At 46.8% G+C, this 27,845-nt stretch overlaps 2 protein-coding genes across 3 annotated transcripts in view; one reads left to right on the plus strand and one right to left on the minus strand.

Moving 5' to 3' along the window:
• Positions 1-1,685: 1,685 nt before the first annotated feature.
• On the plus strand, positions 1,686-16,275 carry CCZ1 (CCZ1 homolog, vacuolar protein trafficking and biogenesis associated). Of its 2 annotated transcripts, XM_006097690.1 has the most exons (15): positions 1,686-1,957; positions 2,945-3,042; positions 3,136-3,229; positions 3,505-3,582; positions 3,994-4,041; positions 4,613-4,696; positions 5,968-6,143; positions 9,197-9,278; positions 10,779-10,840; positions 11,485-11,596; positions 12,096-12,129; positions 12,730-12,847; positions 14,260-14,418; positions 14,690-14,817; positions 15,937-16,275. In XM_006097690.1, the coding sequence occupies exons 1-15, from the start codon at positions 1,856-1,858 to the stop codon at positions 15,990-15,992; spliced, it is 1,431 nt and encodes a 476-aa protein (XP_006097752.1). In that variant the 5' UTR covers positions 1,686-1,855; the 3' UTR covers positions 15,993-16,275. The 2 variants fall into 2 exon arrangements, with proteins under 2 accessions (XP_006097752.1, XP_014318896.1); XM_014463410.2 differs by lacking the exon at positions 14,690-14,817 and having other exon boundaries at positions 1,789-1,957; positions 15,937-16,273.
• Positions 16,276-17,974: 1,699 nt separating this feature from the next.
• LOC102442276 (radial spoke head 10 homolog B2) overlaps positions 17,975-27,845 on the minus strand; it is a 29,691-nt gene continuing 19,820 nt past the window's right edge. The window contains exons 14-20 of the mRNA XM_023761440.1: positions 27,433-27,540; positions 25,730-25,943; positions 25,063-25,157; positions 24,086-24,283; positions 22,708-22,801; positions 19,070-19,265; positions 17,975-18,262 (exon numbers count right to left, since the gene is read on the minus strand). Of these exons, the coding sequence (XP_023617208.1) occupies positions 18,082-18,262; positions 19,070-19,265; positions 22,708-22,801; positions 24,086-24,283; positions 25,063-25,157; positions 25,730-25,943; positions 27,433-27,540 (1,086 nt within the window). The 3' untranslated portion in view covers positions 17,975-18,081. The remainder of the gene's footprint in view (positions 18,263-19,069; positions 19,266-22,707; positions 22,802-24,085; positions 24,284-25,062; positions 25,158-25,729; positions 25,944-27,432; positions 27,541-27,845) is intronic.

The following is a 27,845-nucleotide window of genomic DNA, read 5'->3' on the forward strand; positions in this document are numbered from 1 at the left end:
TTGAGCTAGGATCAGTGCTCAGATCTTTCTCATGTCCAAATTCCAACACTGTGCCCCTAAATGTGAAAACCCATTCTGCCAGGTTGGATAAGTCCTGTTTTTAAACTTAATCTGTGACCGACGACTGTTGACTCCAAGAAAGAAAATACTGAAAAGGGCTCTAGGTGGCCAATTGGGCCAAATTTAAAAACAGGGCCTAGCAGCCTTGCTAAACAGGGGCCTCTCACACAAGCTACACTTCAGGGAGCACTGAACTGCCTGCCTGCCATCTGAGCCAACCCTCCTAAAGGAATTCCTGGAATCCGATTTCAACCAATAGGACTGGGAGTTTGTCCATGCAATGGGAGCTGCACAGTTATAGCCCCATCAGCATTTTCACTGACCAATCAGGTGCCTCCATTAGGACAAATCAGGACAATGTTGCTGTTTTTTGTTTTGTTTTCAATATATTTTTTATTGATTTCAGAGAGGAAGGATGAGGGAGAGAGAGAAACATCCATGATGAGAGAGAATCATGGATCGGCTGCCTCCTGCACACCCCACACTGGGGATGGAGCCCACAACCTAGGCATGTGCCCTTGATTGGAATTGAACCTGGAATCTTTCAGTTCACAGGCTGACGCTCTATCCACTGAGCCAAACCGGCTAGGGCAGGGCAGTGTTTGTTTGTTTTTTGCCCAATCAAACTGTGGACTTGGAGTCCTCATTTGCAGGGGGCGGGGGCACTTCCCTCCCTATTAATTAGATTCCCTCTGACTCAGGGAATGGGCTTTCTTCACCTACGAAGATTGTGTTTTCCTGCTGGAGCTATACCAGATAAGCTGTCTGGCTGGACCAGGCCGGAGTGGGCCAGCAGAGTCCAGCTGTCTTGCCAGAGAGGGGCCAAGCTGCACCACGAGGCTGCCTCGCACCAGGCCTGCCTCGCACCAGGCCTGCCTCACGGCCCTGCTGTTCCACACCTGTGCTGTCTCGCAGTTGAGTTGTTCTGAATAAATTCTCCTTCCCCATGCCCCAAATTGGGGTTTCCTATCAGAGTTGAACGGATGCCAACCACCACCAGCTGACAGCAGACAACCTAACGGTAGCTTAAGGTCTTCTTGAGCTTGGCCAGGCAGTCGGCTGCAGTTCCATCGGCTTGAACTCCAAATACCAGAAGCAGCGAGCCATTCCAAATGCGCCAGGAATCACAGGACTCAAAAGCAAGGGAATCCTAAAAGCTGGGAAAGGCGATGCCCTGGGCGCCACGGCGAGGGGTTGGCTCTCGGGAGGAAGCCATGGCCGCTCCCACTTGGGGCGCACGCAGCGCCTTCAGATCTGCCATCTTTCTTCGGAGCCAGAGGAGTCGGGGTAAAGGGCGAAGTCTGTTGGTTTGGTTTGAACCACAGTCACCTGAAGTCTCTCAAATTGGAATAAAAAAAAAAAGAAAAAGAAAAACACCTTATATGCTTGAAGGGAGGCTGCAGATGAAGACGGGCCCATCGCCAGCTGAACGCACGCGCGAGTTTCTTTCCCCGCAGGGCGTCTTTGCGCCTTCGCGCTTCCTGCTACGCAAGACTCTGCTCCATCCATTTTTCCGTAAACAGGCAGCCATGCCCTCGACCCAAGACAGAACCCTGGGCGCAAACAAAAAAAAAAAAAAAACACGTTACCTTCGCCTTACCTCTCACGGAGGACACGCCTGCCCAGGAGCCAACCACTCCGGCGCGCCTGAGGGGGACGCCGCGCTGCGGTTTCTTCTTCCGGGCTGACGGCGACCACTTCCGGGGCGACCGCTAGGAGGCGGAAGTGCGGTTTCCTGGAGGCGGCTGTCTGGGGACCGGCAGAGGGAGGCTCCCGAGGCGGGGGCCGGGCCGGGATGGCGGCAGCGGCGGCCGGGGCGGCCCAAGAGAAGCAGCTCCCGCCGGCCCTGCTGAGCTTCTTCATCTACAACCCGCGTTTCGGGCCGCGCGAGGGAGAGGTGAGCGGGGCTGCGCCCGGGCGTCAGCCGGCGGCCGGAGCGGGGGGCGGCGGGCGGCGGGCCGGCGGCGGGCTCCGGGCTCCGGGAGCCGCGGGGAGCGCCCGTCAGGTGACCCTCGCCGCCCCGCGCCGGGCAGCACCTGCCGCTCTGCCCTCCTCCAGCGGCATTACCGATCCTGAGTGCCAGGAGTGCGCCGGGTCCCGGGTACGGCGGGGTCCTGGCAGCGCAGCTAGGGTGCTTCGGGTCCCGGATCAGTGCCCGTGTGTGGAGTGAAGACTCGCCGGGTGAATCGCCCGCCGCACACGGATCGAGTCCCTTCTCTTCGCGTGGGTCCTGGCGTGGCTAACATTGCGCGGGCGCCTTTGTTCCTGGAAGTCCCCGACCGGCGGCGTGGAGGAGCGGGGGGCCGGAGCCCCGAGGTCACGCGGGCTTGGCGGAAGGACCCTCGCAGAGATTCCCCAATTATTACTAACTGCATAAGTTCCAGGAGTTTGTGTTCGTGTAGGCTGTAGGAGGGGACGGCGACTTCCCCAAAGGATGTCCGGAGCCAGGTTTTGCTGGCAGGAAATCACAGCCCCTTTAAAGGCTGTCAGTTCAAATGCCCACGAACCTGCTGGGTGTCATTCGCGGGCAGGTGGAAGTTTGTGCACACGCGCACGCACACGCTATTTCTTTCTAGCGTTGGTGTATTTATTACAAACCAGCATGAGGAAGGAACTCCGAAGATGGAGTGCCAGAGTAATTGTCCAGTAGTGCTACCTCAGTGGCATGTGTATCATAATTGTCCTTCAGTCTGGGGAGCGTTTTACACATTGAAAGGATCATTCTCTTTCTGAAAAGTTTTTTTGGTTTTTTGTGGGAATGGTTGGTTTGTTTTGCCTTTAGCATATATGATATGAGAGGTTGACATTAATCAGCATTTTCAACAGCTAGGATTTTAAAAATGTTTATGTTAATGCTGTGGTTCTGTTTCTCCTTCATACATAGGAGGAAAACAAAATTTTGTTTTATTACCCAAATGAAGTGGAGAAGAACGAAAAAATTAGAAATGTCGGCTTGTGTGAAGCTATTGTACAGTTTACAAGGTAACGCCTTTAAATGCGCTTCTGCAAAGCTCAGTGAGTTCTTACAGCTCACACTGGAGAATCGTCCCCAACACATTCTTCTCACCTTTTTAGGACCTTTAGTCCATCAAAGCCTGCGAAGTCTTTACATACACAGAAGAATAGGCAGTTCTTCAACGAACCAGAGGAAAATTTCTGGATGGTCATGGTATTTACATACACAGTACATCTTTTTGAAATTGTAAAGTTATGGGTGATCTTTACTGTTAAGAATTTAGGAAAGTCCTCTGGCTATTGCATCAAAGTAAAATTACAATAAGATTGGTTGCAATTTTAAAATCCAACTCCTATTCAGTATTTGTTCTTGGGGCTGTTTTAAGAAGTGTGTTTTTGTTGTGACAGGATCAAATATTTAAGTTTAGGGGGAAATTTTAAAACTTATAATTGATTCATTGTATAATTTCACTTTATCAAACTTTATAGGTTGTTCGGAATCCTATCATTGAAAAGCAAAGTAAAGATGGAAAACCAGTTGTTGAATACCAAGAGGAGGAGTTGTTGGTAATGTCATTCTTTTATTTCATATTTTTTAGGAAAACATTTATTCCTAAATATGTTGGGTGACTTTCTCGGCCAGATTTAAGCTGTGTTGCTTTGCAGAAGTTTCTCAGGGCACACATAGTAAGGTTTTCTAGCTACTGTTTACATTAGTACAATCTTATAAAAAGGTAGATGTACCATGTCTCACTAATGCCTTCTACTCATCACCCATGTTTAAATCCCTCCTGCAATCAGGTTTACTGCTTTATAATTGAATTTAAATACCTCTCTTTTCAGCACACAACTATTGTGGGATCAGGTTTATAAACATCATATTGCTTTGCCAACAGTCATTGTACTCTACCTACCGTGTAATAGAATTTTCTTTCCTTTCGCCTTGGGACTTGTGCTGTGTCTCTGTGTTGTTTGCAGGACAAGGTTTATAGTTCCGTGCTCCAGCAGTGCTACAGCATGTACAAGGTGAGCGTGACATTGTTTCTGAATTGAATCCAGCCAGTTACCCCCATTGACAGGGGTTGTTTAAAACTAATTCTTAATTCTTTAGATTATTGCAAGGTGACTGTGTAGCTGGATGAGGGGAAGAAATTATGGGACCTCTGGGACAGTATTGAGTTTGTATGTACACTTACTCAATGAGCTCCGAGTACTTCTCCATTCCTGGCCCTGTACTAGGAATGTGTCCCTATTGGTGAACAAGACAGTCCAAGTGCTTGAGGAAAATACACACTATCTGGTTTAAGAAGTCTGGTGACGATACTTATGTAAAGTTAAACGTAGGTATGAGCTGAGGTTAAAAACATGCCCAAAACAATTAGGTGATCTCATAAAAATCACAACATCACTTAACAGTGTGTTAATTTTTGGTGACTTATTTTATAACTCCTCCTTTCTCATGTGACTAGATCCTATATTTAAAAGGGACTGGGGGATTAAATAAGTCAAATTAATCTAAAAGTAAAAGAAGAACTTGTCATACCGGCTGATTGAAGGGCATGGGAAATTGACTTTTTAAAACTTTTTACACCCTCAGCTTTTTAATGGTACATTTATGAGAGCCATGGAAGATGGAGGTGTCAAGCTCCTAAAAGAAAGATTAGAGAAATTCTTCCATCGGGTAAGTATTTTGAATTTTATTTATAATCTTGATAGTGTCCAGACAAACCTTTAGAGCAGTGGTTCTCAACCTTCTGGCCCTTTAAATACAGTTCCTCATGTGGTGGCCCAACCATAAAATTATTTTTGTTGCTACTTCATAACTGTAACGTTGCTACTGTTATGAATCGAAATGTAAATATCTGATATGCAGGATGGTCTTAGGCGACCCCTGTGAAAGGGCCGTTCGACCACCAAAGGGGTCGCGACCCACAGGTTGAGAACCGCTGCTTTAGAGAACTATATAGACAAGTTTCTTTCTCTTCTACAAACATCCCAGAACTTGAAAGTGGCAAAGAGCCTAAGATACACTGTGGCAGAACCTGCCCAGGGAGGAAATTCGTTAGACTTGCACTTGACTCCTTTCCTAACCTACTGGTAGGATGGGAGCATCTCACCAGTGGTGCATGGCTCCTTTAAGCATCTGGAGACATTGTTCGGCGTCACCCCTGTTCCTCCTGCGTCCGTCAGAGTGAGCTTACTCAAAAGTGAACCTACTGTGTGGTGGGTTAGCAAAATTTAAACGTTTCACTGAGTTGCACATGCTTATGGTTGATTCTGTTCACGTAACGCGTAACCTATGTTGGCTCAAGGTAAAAGTTTTTGGCTGTGACCCAGACTTTATCACAGTAGTAGTGATTAGTGTGATTTTCCCAAGTGGTACATGAATGTCCCTAAATAGTTGCCATTCTCTTTCACTGCGAATGGAATTTTGCAGTGAAAATTCTCACCCAACCTCTACGTTTGATAACCTATTTTTGAATTATTATATTTTTGTGAATTACTTTCTTGTTTGTTCTTCACTTCAGTGACCATAATTATTCACTCTCATACCATCTCCTGATTCCTGCTCTTGTGCCCATCACTGGGCACACCAACCACATGCCCTTTCAACATCATTTTAATGTAAGACGTCACTAAGTATATCCATGATATCACAAACGAGGCTAACCTAATTTGAGAAGCACTAATAAAAGGAATCAGATACTTCAAAGAGAGAAAACACAATACTGAGGAAACATTAATGAGTTGTGTTTGAACTTTATATTTTGAAATTGGTACTAATTTCAGATCCAGTTATCTGTGGTGCACCCACTGGCTGGCTTGTCGGCGTGCTGTTGCCAGTGTGTGGTTGTGTTGTACCATTAATTAGGGCTAATTATCTTCAGTTGTCAAAGAGTACTATATTCAGTGTACTTATTTATAAATATTGTGCCTTATTTTTTCCTACAGTATTTGCAAACGCTGCATTTGCAGTCATGCGATCTACTCGACATTTTTGGTGGAATCAGCTTCTTCCCATTGGATAAAATGACTTATTTGAAAATCCAGTCCTTTATTAACAGGATGGAGGAGAGCCTGAGTATAGTCAAATACACTGCCTTTCTCTATAATGACCAACTCATCTGGTAGGTACGCCCTGAATGGATTTGGTATTGGCTGTGATAGGATTAGATACTACTGCTGTTCATAGGATGTCAGCTGACTCTTTTTATTTATTTTTTTAATCCTCACCGGAGGACATGTTTTTATTGATTTTTGAGAGAGAAAGGAGAGAGAGAAACATTGATTGGTCGTCTCTAGTACACACCCAACCCAGGATTGAACCCGCAACCTTTTGGTGTAGGATGACGCTCCAATTAACTGAGCCGCCCAGCCAGCGCTCAGTTGATTTTTTTTTGTCCGAAGTTTTTGGCTTATTTTTTTAAGAGAATTCCTCTTACTGAACTGACTTACTTCTCAGGGCTTAATGCTTTTATAAATAAATGCCTTAGATTTTAAGTTAATCAGAGCTGACCGTGCTCTTTGATCTTGGCTGGATTATGTTATATTCCATACATGACAGTAAGTCTGTGTTCTGGACTAAACTAACCCGAAGTGAGGATCGTGCCTTGGATGATCACAGCCCTGTTCTTGACAGTGCTTCTGCCGACAGAAGTCCCTGACTTAAATAACGGTGCCATCTTCAGAAACAGTGGGCGTGCTCTACTGACACGCACAGACTGCAGACCACAGCCGTGTGTCGCTTGCAGCGTTGCAGTGGCTGCGTCCCTCAGAGCACTCGAGGAAGTCTCAGAGCAAAACAACGGCAGTCCATTTAGCAATGACACCAACACAGGACACAGAGTTATCTATAATAATAAAAGCGTCATATGCTAATTAGACCGGACGTCCTTCCAGAGGACCTTCCAGACAAAGCCAGGGCTGCGAGGGAAGCCTGGGTCCCAGGTGCCAGAGGGAAGAAGCCGGTGCCAGCAGCCAGAGGAAAGAAGACCTACTTTTGCACGAATTTTGTACATCGGGCCTCTAGTAGATTCATAAACCAGAAAGAGCAGTCAGTCTTGATAAAGTAGTAGCATCACTTTGAACGGAAGAAAAGTTCTGTTTTTTAAAGGGAAAAAAATCATTCCTATGAAATAACTATTTGGGAGACTGAGAACCTGTGCTTCTGAGCATGAGGGGCTCTTTCCTGTGGGTGGAGTCCTGACTCATTGGGCCGTCAGTGCAGGGATTTGTTGGCTTCATGTGGTTGTCTGTCTCTCTGTGCTAAGGAAGGAACTCTTGTTTGGTTTTTAAAAAACTTGTATTTTGAACTCATTGAAGATTGCCGTGCAGTTATAAGAACTTTCCCCTGGAGGTACCATCTGGCATAACTAACAGAACATTACTTCATTTGTTTCTGTAGGGGAGTGCGGGTAGGAATGGGGCGCAGATACTGGATGGAGAGTTGCTTGGTCAGCTGGTGGAGACCCTATAACTGCGCACGTCTCTCCGCCCCTCTGCAAGCAGAGGGGGAGCACCTGCTGGTGTTCTGTGCTCTGAACTGCTGGCTGCAACTTAATTTTTTAAAGTGTTCTACCCAGAAAACCAGCACCAAAGGATTTAATGCCTAGCACTAAATCTTAAGTGCAATAATAAAAACAAAGCCCCGGGCACAGTGGGCGTGGTCAGCAGTTAAGGAATTAATGCCACCCTTTCCTTTTATAGGGCGTTTCCACTCCTGCCCTCTGGCCTAGGACAGCACTGGATGGTGAGAGTGTAATGCACAACACATAGGCGCTTTAAAAGTTTCCAGTAGCCGAGATAAAGTAAAAAGAACCTGGTTAAGTTAATTACAATATTATATCTTGTAGCCCAATATATCTAAAGTGTTATCTCAGCATGTAAATAATATAAAAAAAATTCTTAACGAGCAATTTTTTGTGCCAAATCTTAAAAATCCAGTGTGTATTCCATACTGGTTCCCACCGCCACATTTGGAGGGTTCAGGAGCCAGGGTGCCCAGTAGCTACTGCGAGGGAGGCAGCTGAGGAAGCGCTGCCCAGCGCAATGCTTTCCGTGCTGTCTCTGCTTATCTTAGCTGCCCTCCCCACTGGGACTGACTTATGTCTTAAAGGGGAAATCACACCCAGAGCCTGTTTTGCTTTTGTGTTTCTCTACCCCCCCGCCCCCCTTATCGCAATTAGTTCCGCAAAAGAAACCAGTGGGTGACCTTTCCATGTGTTTGGTTTGCCAATTCCATCTGCCTGGTTGGCTGTGAACCTCTTCTCTGTTGGTTTTACCTTTGGACCTGAGCTCCTCCTTGTCCTGCAGGAAACAGAACCAAGCTGCCTATGCGAGCAGGGCTCCCTTCTAGTTTTGTGTGTGGACGAGACGTTATGGAAACTGGACCTCGGAAGAGAAGAGGTGGTAGAGGAGGGGCGGCGTGGGAGAAAGCTGGAGGGCAGGACAGACCAGACTTTGTCTAACGTGATTTTAGTGGAAAAAGAAGGAAGAGCCTCCGGAATACGGTGTACGGGCTTAATTCATATAAAGGCTGATTTCCTCACATGATTTTCCCAATTACCTTGAACAGAAAAAATACCCAGATACAGATTCACACCCAGCTTATATTCCTACCTACAGACCCGACTTCAAATAGCATCCGATGCCAGCTAGCGTCTCAGCCATTTCCCACAGGCTGCTCATTGTCGCCTCATTTCAGATTAGATGGTTTGCCTGAGGTTGGTTTCTTTCTCTTCCTCCTTTTCGCCTACACTGAAATCCAGAGAATTGAAATCCACTCCATTTCTGAGACGTAGCAGGGTCAGTTCCTGTCGGCAGCATCCAGTGCCTTCCCGGATGCTGAGCGAAAGAATGTGGCGCTGCACGTGGCCAGAAGCCGAGCGAAACCTCCGTCCTGAAGGGAGCATTGTGGTTACTAATGCTCCCCGAAGAGTCCTGTGTGGAACTCAACCAGGGAATCGGGTCCTGGGACTTTATTATAAATGGCCCGTGCAGTGCACGCCACAGGCGTGGCCTTCAGCAGGTCCCAGTGCCGACGCAGGTGTAACCCGTTCCCTCTGGAACCTCCAGTCAGGGAAGGGCTCTCCATCTGATGTAAGAGAGAGGAGATGCGCTTTCGCATAGAGCCGTGGAGAGACCGACCAGTCCCGCTTCTGACTGCTTTTCTGTGTTTCAGGAGTGGATTGGAACAAGATGACATGAGAATTTTATACAAATACCTCACCACATCCCTCTTTCCAAGGCATATCGAACCTGAGGTACGGTTGGGTGCTAATCTCTCTCTCTAGGTAGGTAGGTAGGTATATGCATGCATGCATGTATGTATGTACACATGCACATACACAGGTTGGGGGTGGGAGGAGGATGTAGTAATTGGTTGTGGCTGGGGCAGCTCCGATCCCTATTTTACATCATTAGTGTGGTATGTAGTGAGACCTGGTTAGCTGTATTTCACTTAACACAGAAAGCCACGTGTGTCAGCTCTTCTTCCTTTTATTACGTTCAAAGGCAATAGCAAAGGTGTGTTTTTAAAGGAGCAATTCACTGAGTAGAGGGAGAACTGGTGTTTAGGTCGGGTTCTGGGAACTCGGAACATGCCAGGACCTTTGACAAAGCAGTGTTAACCCCATCAGCACAGTTTTCTGCTGTTGCCAGCTGTTAGCACTGTTGTCAGGAGGTGCATGCTTGCTGGGTCCCTTATCTCCGCCTTCCGGGTGGGATACCCAGGCTGGGGGGCCTGAACTGACTTGCCAGACTCACCCCGCTAATAAGTGGCAGGGCCAGGACTCAACCTCAGCGGCGGTCTAATGCTAAAGCACCTGCTTCCGGAAGGACCGCTGCAGGAGGCTTTTCCATGTGACGGTGCCGTGGCAACAGCAGAAAACTGCTTTATCACATTCCCGAAGAGCCAGGCTGTGAAACAGGAAACCACAGTGTACAGCATGGCCTGTGCACATGGACACACGAGTCGTCCCTCTCAGTGCAAACTGCACATGTTGAGAGCTGGCTGTGCATTTTACTATTGGTTTTGCTGGTTTCAGTTTTTCATTTGCTAAATCTTTCACATGCTGCAGTGTTATGTAGCCTAAAAGGACATCATTTTTTAGAAGAGTAACAAGTTTTTTAGCTAGTATGACTGTTGGATTGAGGGGGGGAGGTGTTTTTTATTTATTTTCTATGCATGTTGAAATAGTACATCTTCAGCAAAGAAAACTAGGAATGTGCAGTCTAGGAGGAGGCATGACGTCCTGGTAGAGGGCAGGGACTCGGGTGTCAGGGGCCTGGGTTTGACACCTGGCCCTCCTGCTTGGGAGCTGTGTGCGCTGGTGAACGTCTGTGGACTTCAGTTTCCACATCTAGAAAATAGGAAGAGAGAGTTCCCCATCGGGAGATCACATTTGAAGAGCCCCGGACGTGGCCCATCCGTGCTGTGTAATGTTTGTTAAATATTAGGGGATACAAGGTGAAGTTGAGTAACATGTCATTGCTGGGATGCATTAACCGCATGGAGATTTCAGTTATTGCTGTAAAAGCACTAAATCAGGAGGTGGAATTTAGGGCCCAGGGAAGCTGTGTTGTGATGGTCCTGGTTAAAATGAGTTCTCTGTGTCTGTGACCCCCCCTTTTTTTGGTGGAAGGAGCGTGGGAAATTGATGTAGGAAAGTGGCACAGAGCCAACTGGTAGAGGAATACTGCTTTTCAAAGCCTTGAAAGTAGACAATCTAATAAGTCATTTCTCAACATCGATTTGTTCACAGTTGGCAGGAAGGGATTCTCCCATAAGGGCAGAAATGCCAGGAAATCTTCAGCACTATGGAAGGTAGGACTCTGTTCTTCGGGGTGCGGTATTGGAGTTTATCATCTTCCTTGGTAAAGATAAAATCATGAACCCTGAATTACCTTTGTGCTGTTTTATTGATAACTAGAGGCCCAGTGCGGTGGGGGTCCCTCGGCCTAGCTTGCGCCCTCTCACAATCTGGGACCCCTCGGGGGATGTCAGATAGCTGGTTTCGGCCCGATCCCTGCAGGCCTGATCCAGACAGGAGGGAGCCCAATCGTGTGCATTGAGCGTCTGTCCCCTGGTGGTCAGTGCACGTCATAGCAACCGGCCAACCAGTCGTTCAGTCGCTTAGGCTTTTATATATATAGATAGATGATCAACAAAGGAATTATCTTGTTTCCAGTGAATTAAAACTATTACTTTTCTATATTCTGATTTGGTGTTTTGTAAGTAGTATCTAGTTTCTCCCCAAAATGGCTGTATAGTAAGTAGAATGTACTCCATTTATACAGGGTGGACAAAAGTAGGCTTACAATTGTTCATGTGGAAACTAATGCAAAAATAAATAAGAATGAACTCAGTGTTTTGCATGCTCACAACTGTAGACCTACTTTTACCCACCCTGTATATTCCTGTTTATAATTTTCCTAGTTGAATCGAGTCATCTCTTGCTTGCTTCTCAGATTTCTGACTGGACCCTTGAACCTTAATGATCCGGAAGCAAAATGCAGATTCCCCAAAATCTTTGTAAATACCGATGACACTTACGAAGCCCTCCATCTCATCGTTTATAAGGTAACAACTGTTTTCCCTCCAGTGTTCCAGGTTAACACCAAAGTAACTCCCGCGTGTGTCCACGGATATGTGTGCAAACCTCTTACGTGTTCTCAGAACAGATGCTGGACGTGAACATTACTGTGAAACTCAACATGGGTGCCCTTTTGGAATAGTGCCTCCTTTCCGGCTCCTGTGAAGGAGTTTCCTTACTTGTGAGAGGGTAGCTGTCCAAGGCCTGGCGTCCTGCATGCTCAGTTGGACGCCCCCTGGCACACACCTCACTGAGCACTGCCCTCGCGCGCTTTTACAGCTATGGACTTGCTCGTTCTGTAGGGACCGTCTCAGTTCTTCCTTAATCTCATCTAGTGCTCACTCCATATCCAGATTTCTTCAGTTGGCCAGAAAACACCTTTACAAAGGTGATTTGTCCAGTCAGGAGTCCAGCCAGGTCTCTGCATTGGCTCTGCAGCCTTCCCTCTGTGCCGCCTTGTAACCTCGGGTGTGTTTTTCCTCCCAGGCCATGAGCGCAGCTGTGTGCTTCATGATTGACGGTAGGTACACCCCTGTGTCTGACTCCAGCCTTAGACAAGCCTTCTCTCTCTACAATTCGCTGTGTTCTGTTCCTAAATGGTCAACATGTTGTCATAGCAGCATCGAGGGAAGTCGAGTCCTTGTCAGCAGCAGGACCTGGGCACTTCCGTGCCCCCCTGACTGTGGGAGGTAACAGAGGCACCTGTCTAGGGGGCTTTGCGAGTTAAATGAGATCACATTTGAAGAGCCCCGGACGTGGCCCATCCGTGCTGTGTAATGTTTGTTAAATATTAGACCTTCTTGGGTCGACTAGGGGTGGACAGCCTGTTTACCACCCACAGCACATGCTTACGTCAACATTCTCAGTGAGACAGGTCTTTGCTTTTGTTGTTTTTTTCCATCTTAAATATAATTTTGATTTTTCTGTTTCTCTTCTATTGAGGGGGAGAGAGGGTGGGCAGGGAGATCTGATCATTTCATTGCCTCATCTCCCAGATCCAGTAAATTTTGAATTGCTAATTCAGTAAAGACGGCAGAATTGTTCTCAAGACAGTAAATGAACATTGACCTTTTAACCCCAGAGCATGGTCGCACTCACTGCTTTTCTGCCTCACCTGTAGCCTCCGTGCAGCCTACATTGGACTTTTGCCGAAGACTGGACAGCATTGTGGGGCCCCAGCTCACGGTGCTGGCATCAGACATTTGTGAGCAATTTAACGTCAACAAAAGAGTGTCTGGGTTAGTACTTTACTTTGTGTTTCCTTCCCAGCATGTAACGGGGCTTGATAGAGTCAGGGGGTTTCTCCTTAAGCAAACGGGCAGTATCATTCGCGTTCCCTCCGCCTCCAGAGAGCAGCAGAGAGCTCAGTCCTGTCGGATGCTCCTGAGTTTTCTGCCCACGCTGATGGTTGGGCTGGCCTGCCCTGGTTGTGGCATGAGCGTATGGGCTGAGGTGTGCCCGCTCTGCCCAGAGGCTTGGCCTGTGAGAGCCCGCCCACATCCCACATCCCACTCGTCCAGCCCAGTGGAGAAAAAAACCCTGTGTGAGGGTTAATGACAAAAATTCTGCTTTTATAAGAATTCCCTTTTCGTTTTCCTGGACACTAAGCTATCACATGCTTTCTTTGCCTAGATGCACAGTATTACAGTAATAACCCACTTACCCAGAGGCCGGACTTCCGCACCCTCAGCCCCGGGACGTGGCTGCAAGCCCTGCAGTAAGCAGAGGCCCTGAGCCCCCAGTGGCAGGGCCGCTCAGCCTGTCACCCAGACCCCAGACTGTGACTTAAGTGAGGGCACAGTGAGAGGGAACGGCAGGAGGCCCTGGAGCTAGTGGCCCAGCTGTCTGGGTGGGACCCTGAGAAGTCGCAGGCCCTGACCTGGGGGGCAGTAGGGTAGCGCCCACTCATTTACAGTAACTGAAGCTGCATCCCAACTAAATCATTTATCATCCTTCAGCAGAAAGGCTGATCTCCACTTAGGAGGGTGCAGTGTTGCTAGTTAACAGTAGTCAGCTTCAGTTCTGTGACCGATTCACACACGAACACGTGTGTTCCCGGTTCTGTGGGATAAAGGAGATGTTACTCTCCTAATGGGCCAGCAGACTTCTGGAAAGGCCCGAATAGTAGGTATGTTAGACTTGGTGGCTGTATATGTTACACCTCCTCAGTGGTGGTTTGTGTGAAAGCAGCACAGGCAGTACATTAACATAAGGTGTGGCCATGTTCCAGTGAGACTTTATTTAGAAAAACAGGGCCAGGAGGTACATAGTCTGTCTTCATTTAGTTTGCGCCCCCCCCCCTTTTTTTTTACAGAAAATTCAGGGAATAACTGAGTGATTGCCATTTATAAAACATTATACTTTTATTGAGAAAGTCATAAAATGGTTTAACTATTTTTATTTTTTAAACAATACACTTCAGCCCTCTGGAAAATTCCATCAGATTGGAACCTCACAGATATCACGTAAATGTAACAGGCTCCTCACACGAACGAATGAGGAACCTGTCACACCTTCATGCAGTTTCTCGACGGGAAGGCCCAGCAGTGGAAAGTCCAGGGCCCAGCCACACGGTTCCAAGTTTGAACAGTGTCCTTGTGTCTCTTGGAGACCCTTTCAGAACGTTAACTTCACTGCTCTGTTCTCACAGGTCTGAGAAAGAACCCCAGTTTAAGTTTATCTACTTCAACCACATGAATTTAGCAGAGAAAAGTACGATTCACATGAGGAAAACACCCAGTGTGTCGCTGACGTCTGTTCACCCGGATCTGATGAAGATTCTGGGTGACATCAACAGTGACTTCACCAGGTAATTCTGACCACCTTTCAAGCGAGGTGCCCCCTTCTAATCAGCAGAGACATTAAGGGAATTGTCTTCAAAGCCCAGTGACCACTGCCCCTTAGAGGGGCTCGACCACCTCTCTGGGCTTCCAGGCCCATCATTAAGCCCAAAGCCGCGGGTCACTCGTACGGGACTCCCTGGACTTCTCAGATGACTGAGATTTCCTGTTGTAGATAGTTTCTCACAGTCTGGCTCTGTTTGTAATAAACGACTGCATTTTGAAACTCTTGTCTTGCAGGGTGGACGAAGATGAGGAAATCATCGTGAAAGCCATGAGTGATTATTGGGTTGTTGGGAAAAAGTCTGACCAGCGGGAGCTCTATGTTATTTTGAATCAAAAAAATGCAAACCTGATTGAAGTAAATGGTAAATAGGATTTGGTATCTGAGCACAATGTTAATGCTTCTGATATTTAAAAACCACTGTCTTCATTGTACTGAGACACATGCTCAATAGAACAGCACGACTGTTGCGATTTCAAGCAGATGCTTCCGCTGCTCGGAGGAAACCTTTTGATCCAGTCTGTTTTTCTGTAGCTTAGTTCCTCGAAAAAGTATGTGAAAAACTTGCCCGTGTCACGGGAAACTTGACAATGGCCAAAGGAAAATTATTTTTATAATGCCAAAGGAGAAAATCCCATGGCTTCACATACTGTGGATGAACTGGTCTTCCTTACCTCCTGTGTGAGAATACACCCTTTGAAGCAGAGCAGCCAGGCTCATGAAGCAATTGACAGCCACTCTGTGCGGGAGCAGTAACGCTGGGGCGTGCCTCCCGCTCCAGCCAGAGCCGGTCTGTCCTCCGCACACTGCGATCCCAGCAACTGCTTTGTGCTGGCCTGGAGGCAAGGGTGGTGTCCCCTCCCCTGCACCCAACCCCGGTGCGGCTCTGCAAGAGACAGAGCAGGGAGTGGACAGTTGGGATGCACCCAAGTGCCTGCCACCTGTCAGCAAAGTTAGGTGTGAGCTTTTTCTGCAGGTGTCTCCGAGGGCATATTCCACTCCTCTCTCCTAGTAACACATGCATAGTTGTGTGCGTTAGAAACCGCAGTGAGGCCGTGGCTCAGTACAGTGGGAATTGAGTCGTCACGAGAGAGAGGCCGCTGGAGCACCTGGTCCACAGCTCATGGCTGCAGCTGGAGTTCGTGCTTGCATCAGAGTTCTCAAGATTTTAGAAGTTGTGCTCCTACGGCCCTCACCATGGGTGTCTCAGGCCCTCTGGGTGCTGGGTTTGAGCTTTCCCAGGCGCGAAGAGGCAGTGGGTCTCTGTTAAATAGCACTGAAGTCTCGTGGGCATGTTGGGCTTTTTCTTTCTCCGAGTTTATTAATGTTTCTTGCCTCAGCTTCTTAGAAATAAGATCAACATTATTGCAGATAATTACTTATTCCCAACTTTATTCCAGAAGAATTTAAGGTACTAATATGTATCATACAACCTTTGAGTGACAAGCTCTCCCTTACTCACTGCTTTCTGTTCTTCCTGCAGAGGAGGTAAAGAAACTTTGCGCCACGCAGTTCAATAACATCTTCTTCTTGGATTGACGGGTCACGGCTCACAGAAGCATCTTTTAAAAAGCCACTCAGCAAGCGTTCTGTTTACACTGCAGGTTATTGGTCATATTATTGACTGGATTAATGACAATAGTAAAGCAATACTTGCTTTGAAGAATCAAATTTCTACTCAGTCTGATGATCCTCTGAAGTTTTTAGATTTTAAATATTTATGTGGAATTAGCCAATGACATTCTATCATTCCATTCTTTGGACATTATGTGAATATTTTACTGGAAAATAAGACTAATAAATTGTTAAAGTTTTTAAACTTCCGGTTTTGCATTGAGTCTCTCTCCTGTTGCCTGTGTGTAGACCACACTGGCCAGTGGGCCACTGGCTCATCCTGGGGGCTACTTGACCAGCTGGAGCTTTGCAGAGTTGGGGTCCCTTCCCTGGTCCCTAGAACTGAAGTGGTGAGCTAAGGCCTTTGCCCAAAGTATTTGCTAGACGTGGTTTTTACCTCATATATCCTAAGCTGAGTGAAAGTGCCCCAGTGTGGCCTAAACATAAAGCGTTTTGTTGTGTAGAACAAACTCCCAGTGCACTCTGCGAGCAGCTTCACAGCTGAGACAGAGCTGGCTGGGTTTTACTTAACAGAACCTGCCCTTAGTGGCCTGGTCCCCCCAGAGTCGGGGTGAAAACAAGCCAGGCATGGTCTAGAAACACTGGACCCACCCAGCCCTCACAGGGCTTCCAGTTCCCGTCGCCTGACCTGCATGCTCCTGTGAGTTAGGGAGGAGATGGGAGAAAACTCATCGATTTGTAGTGTTTTTGTCTTATATAATGCACAGTTTCCACTATGATTTCCTCTCAATAAAGGCATGCTTTGTGTTTATTGCTGACTTGCTAATTGCAGTCCAAAGAGATCTGGTCTCTGAGGGATCATTTGAAACTTGCACTTTTCAACCAAAAATGTAGCCAGTGTTTTTTCTCTGTTGCATGCTGGTGTCTAACTGTTAGTTCAAAGGTTTTCGTGTAGGCACTTTAATTGTCTATGTCCTTACTCAGTGTTGCTCTTCCTGGTCTGTTTGCAAGGCTAGTTCGGGAAATGCATGGGAATACTGCATCTTTTTGGTTGTTGGTCCTTTTTAATTATTTTTATCTGTATTATGCTGATATTTGCTTTAAATTCTATTTTGTTGACCTTTAATAATGCTTGCTTTCTAATCATCTTGATTAGATTTTCCGGGTGCATTTTTCCTACTTTATTTTTATCTTTTCTATATGATTTTGTTGAAGATGTTTCCCTTGTAAAGAGGAACATTGAAGTGATTTTTATTTTTTTCATCCAATCTAAGTACCTCTGGGGCTTGGGAGGGGAAGAGGTGAGTTTAGCCTGTTAATTGGTGATTCCTGGTATCTTGGCACTTCTCCCCACCATCTTTTGCTTTCTGTTTCCATCTTTTTTCTTCATTGTTCTCCTTTTTTCCAAGATTTATGTTAGATGATAGTTTCCTTCCTTCTGCCAGTTGGGAAGCTAGAAATTGTCTTTTTATGCTTTTGGTGGTAGGTCTTAAATTTTAAAACAAATTATTAGCTCTGACATTTTCTAACAGAGACTTAGAGTATTCACTTAACCGCCAACTGCACACCCGCTCCTGACCCTGCTGTTTGGCCTTGGGTCATGCAATGTTTGTGGTGCTGACTCGCGGGAATGAGTCCCGTAAGAGGCAGCCAGGTAAGGGGACAGGTAGGATATGGACACAGGGCAGTGACAAGGGGCAAAGGAACTATTTTGGGGAGGGAGCCTGAAGAAATGTTTCAATGAGTGCATCTACTCCCCATTGATATGTGATTGGTTTTATCAGATTCTAAACTTAATCACCAATCATATTGAATACACACTCATTTACTCCCCATACCCATGTATTTTCATGCAGCTCAGTTTTCAGAGTGCAGGCATTCAGTGGTCCAGCCTTAGAAAAACTGGGAACAGTGGACAGGGCGTGGTATTCAAGCACACTGCGACGGGAAGTGAAACACAACTGTATTGGTCAGGAAATGCACTGCAGTGCTTTGGTCTAACCTGCTTTCACATCTGCTGGTTCCTGTGGCTCGTTGACAAACCCGGTCGCCTCTATTTTTTCTTCTTCTTACTTATGAAGGATTTGGACAGGCCCAATACCTGGGCCTCTTTCGGGAGGCCCAGCATTACATGCAGGGATGGGATGTCCACCGGTTCCTTGATCACAGTGATGTCGACCATGTGGTGGTCTTGTTTTTTGACCTCTTCCTCTTTCAACTCCAACATCAGAAGCCTAACACCAGAAGCAAGCAGAAGGAGACGGCGTTACTTCCTTTGTAATTTCAAAACAGTTTTTATGCTACATGTGGAGTCAAGTTGTCTATAACTTAGTTTCCAAAAACTAAGTTATCGTCACTTTCTGAAATAAATTGATATCATATCTAATGAGATCTGCAGTGACTGGTGAACCACTTTTCTCTTAGCAACAGGCAGCTAGTAAGTAGCCTTTGAAAATCCTCTGAGTCTTTTTGCTTAAGACCAGTTGACTGCCTTCTTCCACAGACCGACAGGCTTGAGGGGCACTTTACAGAAAGCAGGCGTTTGGACTCTGGCCCAACATGTGTGCACAGAACTGAGCCCGGACAGAGGCTCTGGACAGGTGAGGGTGCAGCCCTTCAGGGCCGTGTGCCGGGCACTGTTTTACGTGCTTTACGCACATTAGCTCACGTCATCCTCACCGCAGCTTGCAGACCAGGGAACAGGCACACAAGTGGCTGACCTTGCCCAGGGTCAGCCAGGTGTTAAATGGTGGGGCTGGGATTTGAACCCAGGCGATCTAGATCTGTGGTCTGACTCAGCGACTCTGTCACATTGCCTCTTTGTGTGAGCCCTGCGACACAGACGTCACCACCACCTTAGAGAACGGGGAGCTCCCAGGCAGGGTTCTTCCGGGGAGCCCCATGAGGACAGGTGCCACCTCCCCGCCCCCTTCCCTCTCGCCCCCCGCCCCCTCCCTCCCCAGGAAGTCGTGTGCTTTCAGCAAAAGCACTGGTCCCCGCTCCTGGCAGCTCCAGGAAGGGGCCAAGAGGGTTCTAGTTACCTTGCTTCCAGCTCGTCGTTTTCTGTCTTCCTCCGCTTGGCCATGGCTGTGTAATGTAATGTATTTTCCTTTATTTTCTCCTTGAGAGTTTCTTCATGTCTGTATGCTTGGAAGAACGTGTTCACAAAAAAGGTACACATACAGTTGATCCACCTGTTGATGTTTTCGCATTGTTCGTCCTTGCCTTTTTTTCTCTCTGGAAGAAAGTTTCACTTCAGTGAGCATCCACCCAGTGGTGCAGCGACCTTGGAGCCCGTGTCCATATTCTGCCCCTCTAGAAGGGGGTGCGGTGCTTCTCCGGCCTCGGGGGGTGAAAGGAGCTGCAGGACGCTGCACGGACCACCCGGGGGGCGAGGCAGGCGCCACTGGGCCACAGCTGTGACCATCAGGATTTCCTCCAGTCTCCTGGCACCTGTACTGTTTTTCTAAATAGCTTAAGTGTTTTTTGTTGGTTTTTTTTAATTAAAATTTTAGAAAATGTATTAACATTGTCCATGTTTCAGGAAAAGGAAATCTGCTTGGCATTTGTGTACATTGTCTTAAAGACAGTTTTCATTAAGAAAATAAAAGGATTTTAAACTCTGAATTGGATAAGAAGTAATATTCTTTTTTAGAGAGAGAGGAAGGGAAAAGGACAGAGGTAGAAATACCGATGAGAGAGAAACATCATTGACCAGCTGCCTCCTGCACGCCCCCTACTGGGGATGGAGCCCACAACCCGGCATGTGCCCTGATTGGGAATGAACTGGTAACTTCTTGGTTCATGGGGTCAATGCTTAACCACTGAGCAACACTGGCTGGGCATAAGTAATATTCTTTTATTTTTAATATATATTTTATTGATTTTTTACAGAGAGGAAGGGAGAGGGATAGAGAATTAGAAACATCGATCAGTTGCCTCCTGCACACTCCCTACTGGGGATGTGTCCGCAACCAAGGTACATGCCCTTGACCGGAATCGAACCTGGGACCCTTCAGTCCATAGGCTGATGCTCTATCCACTGAGCCAAACTGGTTAGGGCATAATATTCTTTTTTTTATAAAATATACTTTTATTGATTTCAGAGAAGAAGGAAGTGGGAGAGATAGAATTATCAATGATGATAAGAAAAGAAAACCACCAATAAAAAGGAAATATCAATGATGAGAGAGAATCATTGATCAGCTGCTGCTGCAATGCCCCACACTGGGGATCAAGCCCACAACCCTGGCATGTGCCCTGACCGGGAATTGAACCATGGCCTGGTTCATAGGTTGATGCTCAACCACTGAGCCACACTTGCCAGGTGCAATTGTCTTTATCTGTCTGACTTATTCACAGTTTTTCGGCCATGATTATTCAGGTTTCCTATATTTTCTTAAGTTGACTTTTGTTATTGATTTTCTCTTCCTAGTTAGGATGTGTGTATTTACCACTTTTATTCTGACTGTACTAGGTTGAAGATGTCTATTTTCTTTTTAGTTAAAGAACCAGCTTTTAGAATGGTCAGTTTTAATATTTTTCGCTCTCCTATGCCTCATTTGTGAGTGTCTTTTGTCGCCATGCTCCTCCTGCTCTCCTTGCACTTGGAAATTCCTCCCTTTATCTTCTGGGATGAATGTTTAGTTATCAGAGTTTCTTATTTAACAATGAAGACCCTTAATACTATAAATTTATTTTATAGTTTTGACCATGTCTTGTATGTAATGTTTAAGTTATTTCAATTTTCTAAGTACAGTGGGGCCTTGACTTACGAGTTTAATTCGTTCCGAGACCGAGCTCATTAAGGAGCTCGTTAAGGAACTCGTTAACTCAAATTACTCTATCAACTCAATGCAAAAAATCGGCGGAGAGACAGCTGGTATCTCAAAAAACTCGTTAGTCGGGACACTCGTAAGTCAAGGCCCCACTGTATTCTCAAAGAATTCTTTAGCAGAATAGAGGACTTCAGCTGCTTGTTGTTTGCTTTGCATTTAATTTCCAAGTGCTTGGATGATGCTGACTTTTCAGATCAGCATACCTGGCTCTTCTTTGGAAAGAGGACCTGGAGGCATTGGGTGCCCCCAGTGGAAGGGGAGAGATGCAGCTGGAAGCCCGTGCGGACAGGCTGAGAAAGCAACGGGGAGGGGAGGAAGTGGACTCAGCAGATAGAATGCTACAGGATGTTACTAGGCGGGAGGATATTAAGAGGAATGTGAGGGATTGAATAAGGGTTTAGTTGTTGTTTTCAACTTGAGCATCTTTCAAAACCAAAGCGAAGGAGACAGCCTCAGTATTACTTGTTGGTTAAGTCTCCTATGGGCTGCAATCCTGGCAGCCGCCTGGCATTCAGGTGTTCCTGTACCTAGTCATAGAGAAGCTTCCAGAAGACTAAAAAGCTGCACAACAAAGGAAAGCATATAAAGTGGAAAGGCAGTCCACAGAATGGGAGGAAACATTTGCCAATCATATCTGAGGAGGGTTAATATCCAAAATATATAAAGGACTCATAAAAACCAATAACCACAAAAAAACACAATGTAACTGAGGATCCAAGTAGACATTGCTCCTAAGAGGACATATTGATGGCCAACGTGAAAAGCTGCTCTACATCACTGATCACCGGGGAAATGCCCAACAGACTCGCACCTGTTCGAATGGCCACCATCACAAAGACCAGGGAGAGCATGCTGGGAAACATGTCAGTAGTGGGAGCAAAGTCCCTTCCAATCATTCCAGGAGCTTCCTGGCTGGTGTGTGGAAAACAGTATGGTAATTCCTTAAAATGTCAAAAATAGAACGACTTCCTTATGACCCAGCAATTTCACTTCTGGGAAGATATCCAAAGAAAATAGAAACAATGTCGAATAGATAGCTGCTTCCCATTATTGTCATGGAAACAGCCCACGTGTTCATGGTCAGATGACTGGGTAAGAAGGTGTGGAACATACAGCATAATTCTATTCAGCCAAACACAAGGAGGAAATCGTGCCATTTGCAGCAACATGGATGGACCTCCAGGGCTTATGCTAAGTGAAGTAAGTCAGACAAAAACACTGTAGGATCTCAGTAACACTGTAGGATCTCAGTTACATGTAGGACCGTCACAACAACATAAAAACTCAGGAACAAGCAGATTTGCGGTTACCGGAGGGGGTGGGAGAACTGGCGGAAGGTCAAGAAGCACAAACTTCCGCTTACTGATAAGATAAATAAGCAGCAGGGATGTAACGTACAACATGACGGCGCTAGTTCAGCGCTGTTTGTTGTATATGAAAGTTAAGAGTGTAAGTCCCCATGGTTCTCATCACAAGAAAAATGGTTTGATATCTATGAGATAGATATTAATTAAATGTATTGAGGCAACCATTTCATGATATATGTAAGTCAAATCATTACGTTGTATACCTTAAACTTATACAGTACTACAGGTCAATTATATCTCCATGAAGCTGAAAAAATATACCAAAAACAAACCTAAAACTCATAAGATCATGCCCAGCAAGGTACTCTGTGAAGCTGGAGACGGAATTGGAAGCAGCAGTACCAGCCTAATTATATACATAATTTTTTAATTAAAAAAATGTTTTAAGGTGGTTGTACATTTTTTCATAAATTTTAAAAATCATGTATAAGCAACAGTTTGCCAAAATTAAAGTTATATAATTAAGATACTCACCAGAAGGAGGTAATGAAAAGGTTAGCCCTTTTCCTGGAGATTTAATAGTCATTTTGGAAATTCTGTCATCACTTAGTGACTTCCTGAACTTGGGCTTTTATGTAAAAAAAAAACAACACAAAAATTATAAAGAATATTATTTCTGCATCATCATGTACTAAAACTAATTTTCTACATTACAAATAATTAGAAATTGTTAATGAGGCGTTCTCTTTAAGCTAAGTAGCAGTTATTGTATCTACTGCAAGGCTCCCCCCCAAGAAACCAAGGAGTTGAGGAAATATTATGCACAGTTAATACTACTTACATTCATATATTAATGGCTTTAATTCCCACACATATGCTATTCACACCCACATTTCTGTCTCGAGCTAGATCTCGCCCTTGAACTCCACACTTGTATATCCAGCCGTGCTACTTGCTCACCACTTGGATGGCATGTGTCCTAATATGTCCAAATCCAGCCCCTTAATTTCGCCCCGATCTCATCCCCCAGCCCCGTCTCCTCCCCCTTCGTGGTCAATGGTAACTATTCTTCCAGTCGTTCGGGCCCCAAATCTTGGGATCACCTTTGCCTTCTCTCTCCCTCTCACAGGCCACAGCCTTCCAAGCCCCTTCCGATCATTCCAGAAGCTTCCTGACTGGTTTGTCAACGAAGCCATAGTGAGCCTGCCGACCCCTCTGCTCGGGACTCCCTGTAGCTGTTCCGCCCACGAAACACTAAGAAACCTCCCTGGGCTGGCCCACCGCCTCCCCCGTGGCTCCACTCCCTGTAGCTGTTCCGCCCACAACCCGGGCGTGCTCCCACCTCAGGCCTCTGCACAGAACAGTCTTCCCCCAGGGGATCACACGGTTGTACTTCACGGCCTTCAGGTATGCTCAGCTGTTACTTCATCTGAAGGCCTTCCTACCTGCCCCGCATCACTCCAATCTGCAGCCTGCCTGGCTCTCGCTTCTGGTCAGTGAGTGTAAACACAGCGCTATGGTCACAGGGGCAAATTTGGAGCCAGACTGCCGGCATACAACCCCAGCTCCACGACTGACTAGATCCGAGACGGCCCGCTACGCACCCTTCCTGGGCCTCAGCTCCTGCCTAGAGATAACAGTAGCACCTAATGGTTGCTTGGGGTGCTGCGCGAGCGAGTGCCCGGGAAGCGCATGGCACCTGGTAAGCACCCGTGGGTGTCAGCTGTTCCTGTGTTCACCTGGCATCATCCCCCCCCCCCCCCCCTCACTAGAAGGTATGGTCCCTGGGAGGACGGGCCTCGAGTTCACTGCCAGATCCCAGTGCGGACGAGCGCTCAGCACACTAGGTACGCAACAGTGCTTGAAGCTGCACCTCGTCACGGGTTTTACGGGTTGGGTTGTAAACACAAACCTCTGTTATCTGGATTTTGCTGAAATCGAGCAAGAGCGCTAACTTGGTTGAAGACAACATGGTGTTGACCAAGTGCACATCAGACTCCTGGATCGGCGCTGCGCTCAGGCTCCTGTTCTGATGGTCAGAGTAAGGACAACCATGAGAACTTCTGGCTTCCATGGAGACGGACATACACACACATACACGTGAAGGGCACTAGTTGATGAATGTCAACATGTCTACACGTGTGAAACCACCTCAGTCAGAACAGTGAACATAGCCATCACCCCCGAAAGTTTCCTGTGCCCCTTGGGGACCCCTCTTTCCCCATCCTCAGCAAACACTGATATGCTTTCTGTCACTACAGATTACTTTACACTTTCTAGAATTTTCTACACAATAGTATCTACCCAGCATTTTTGTCTGGCTTCTTCCACCCAGCATACTTATTTTGATTCATGCACGTTGCATGTATCGTGTGATTTCATTGCTGGCTCATGCACTCCATGGTATGAAGGTAGTATCATTTGTTTATCTTGATGGGCAATGGAAATGCCACACTGACAGCCAGAGTGAAGCTGATCGGATGGTGTCTGAGGATGATCCCTAGACCAGAATGTTCAGACTCAGTTCCTGGCATCCACAACGATGCCATCCATACCAGCATGGATGAATTTTTAAAAATATATTCTTATTGATTTCAGAGAGAGGCAGGGAGAGGGAGAGAAACATCCATGATGAGAGAGAATCATTGATCGGCTGCCTACTACATACCCCACACTGGGGATCAAGCCCACAACCCGGGCATGTACCCTGCCCAGGAATCGAACCATGATCCTCCTGGTTCATAGGTCAACACTCAACCACAGAGCCACGCCGGCCAGGCAAGCACAGATGAATGTAAGGTAGACGTTCATTTCCCCAAAGCAGAGCCCCAGACCCAGATTGTAGCCAGTGACCAGACTCCCAGGTGACTTGGAGAAGCCATCAGTCACCCCTTCAACCTGGAAGAAGCAAGCCTGGCCACAGGGGGGGAACTGTGAAGTGCTGAAGTTAAACTGCTGGCACACGAGGAGCCCAAGGCACAGCCCTTCAACAACGGGAGAAGGCTCCTAGATGACCGGCTCTGAAGGGTTTTGCAGCTGTGGGGCTCCCCTGGCCCCCCAAAACTCTCCCTTGTGGCTCCAAATAAATGGCTCAGAAATCCTTCAAGCCCACTAACCCAAAACGCCCATCCACAACTGGTTTGTCTCAATTTGCCTCAGCACTGGGTCCTTCAGCGAATTACTGCCACGGCCCTGCTCCCCTGAGGCCTGGCAGGGAGGCCTGCCTGGGTCCAGCCCGGTGAGCCGGCCCCATCCTCCAGGCCCCATCCAGCACCTCGCGCACACTCAGGAGCTGTCCCTTCGCGCCTGGGCTCTGGGACAGATCCCCCACCCCCACCCCCACCCCGCCAACACTAGGTGACTTAACAAGCATCTCAGGGGTTCTAAGACTTGTGGCCGCCCAGTGTGTTTGCGGGCACTCTGACCTTCGTTACGGTAGCGCCTATTGGGGGCTAGGAGACGGCTTCCTGGGGTGTGACCAGGAACCCATTTCTCTAACTTAAAAAAGAAAGACAACATGTGAAAAGAAGTCTTCAGTCATTTCCAGAAGGGTTACAAAAGCCCAGGATAGTTTTGAGGGTGGTGACCCATTCCAGAATGAAACCACCCCTTGCTCCAAATTCTACCGTATCTGTTGGCAGATACGAGATCCCAGCTCTGTTTCCAGTGAAGTCATCGCATAGGACACTGACATGGGATTTGGTCATTTGGTCAGTAACAGAGATGGATGCGAAGCTCAAGAGAGCCTCAAAGAATTCCAGGAACACGAGCTGAAATAGAAGAAATCAGAGTCTCATTCATCCTGACACACCTGGAGGCGGGTCAGCGCTCACCTCGGCGTTTGTTTCTCTGCTCCAGAGACCACCACCCCCTCCTCAGGGCTGAAGGCTCCTGGGTGTACACGATGTTGCAATCAAACCTACAGCATTTAAGAGGCCTATTATATGTTCTATTATTCCATCTGCAAGCCGCTTCTCTACTTTGATGAAAACATTTTATAACAGCTAATGGAGGACCGTCATTTTCAAAAGTGTTTCCTTTTTTCTTAAGTAGAAAAGTGGCACCCAGAAACCAAGTGTCGAGTGTGTTACCCACTTGGCAGCCGTCCTGTCCCCCTCCCCGCACCCACGTGGCCCCGACACAGGCCTGCAGAGTGCGTGCACCTGGGGCTGGCTGGCTCGAACTTTGTCCAGCTGTTGGTCCTGAGCCCAGGGCCCTTTGAGTCTGAGCGGGAACAGGCCCCTAATTTGACTGGAGGCTCCAGGCCGGCCTCTACCTGTTTCCAGGAGCAAGAACCTTGCTTCCAGGGAAGACCCAAAACTTGGTTCTTCCAGTCGCTCAGCATGCCCGCAGCACCAGGGTCCCTGGTCTGACAGTTTGCTGAGACCCACCCAGAGATGGATCTAGCTGGAAAAATGAGGCATTTGCCTGCTGCAAGAAACGCTAACAATTAAAGACACATACCTAACTCAAAGGAGGAGGAGACTAATCAGCATTTTTGAGTGTATGACATGTATACCACAGAACATACACATGAATTCAATTGCTAAATAAGTTATCCATGAAACAGCATGGTAGTTTTATATTCTTTTGACTTTGGTCATTGTTTCCTTGTAGAGAGCGCCTGGGAAGGCACACGGGCATTTCTTTAATTATTGTCAGCTGAAGCCAGTGGTGTTGGCAAAGCCACGTCCTGGAAACACGCTTTGCCAAAAGGCAGGAGTGTTGTCAGCTTGACCTTCAGCCCAGGTGCCAGGGGGTGGGTTTTGTTATTTAAATCCAGCCAAGCACCAGGAATACCCAAGAATGCACATAATCTCCTTTGTCTTGACTTTTAGTAAAACTTCCTGTTTTTTTCTGTATAAAATAAACATGCTGTATTGGCTCTGGGTCCCTGTCCCTGTCTCTCCATCAGAAGACAGCTGTCCCACCCGGCCCCAGCTTTTTCCTTCCATGTCTGTGTCTGTCTCTTTCTTTCATTTTCTCAATCCCCAGCCGCCCCTACTCAGGAACCGGACCACTCTCTAGCCGCACTGGACGCGTAGAAGAGAGAAATATTTACACTTCCTGACATCTGAAGTATTCGTTTTAATCTTAATCTCTAGTTTTTTAATACAATCAAGGATACACACACACGCACACACACTCTTATAGTTTTGCATGGGTTAGAATTTTTTCAATCAAATCTTGGTTCTAGTATCCAAGGCAAAACAAACAGCCTGAATGGGATCTATGCCACTGAGCCACCTCACTACAGACCTCAAGTTCCAAGTTGCTGTCAATTCCATCAGACATGGAAGGATTGTCTTCCGCTATGACCTCCACAAATTTGGTTGATGTTAATTCCTTATTTATCATTTTAAAGTCCTATAAAAGAAACAACCAATCAAACATAAGGAACTATAATTACAAACATCTCTATGTTTTTTACGTCAATTTATATCAGTACAACGCTGTAAGAAAATATACCAGAAATGGGTATCTTGAAAACTGATAGTTTTGTGAAGCATTCTGGATTCACATTGGTAGTTACCTCTTCTCCTAACCTAATCCTTCAAAAGTAACAGTGAAGCCCTAGCCGGATTGGCTCAGTGGATAGAGCATCGGCCTGCAGACTCAAGGGTCCCAGGTTCAATTCTGGTCAAGGGCATGTACCTTGGTTGCGGGCACAT

The sequence above is a fragment of the Myotis lucifugus genome, unplaced genomic scaffold (genome assembly GCF_000147115.1).
Source record: "Myotis lucifugus unplaced genomic scaffold, Myoluc2.0 scaffold_208, whole genome shotgun sequence".
NCBI lineage: Eukaryota > Metazoa > Chordata > Mammalia > Chiroptera > Vespertilionidae > Myotis > Myotis lucifugus.

What these genes read in the sequence shown, in the direction of transcription:
- CCZ1 (XM_006097690.1), top strand. Translation starts at nt 1,856, where the DNA reads ATGGCGGCAGCGGCGGCCGGGGCGGCCCAAGAGAAGCAGCTCCCGCCG. An exon ending in GCTATTGTACAGTTTACAAG is followed by an intron (nt 3,043 to 3,135) that starts GTAACGCCTTTA and finishes TCACCTTTTTAG; the next exon opens with GACCTTTAGTCCATCAAAGC. An exon ending in AATCTTCAGCACTATGGAAG is followed by an intron (nt 10,841 to 11,484) that starts GTAGGACTCTGT and finishes CTTGCTTCTCAG; the next exon opens with ATTTCTGACTGGACCCTTGA.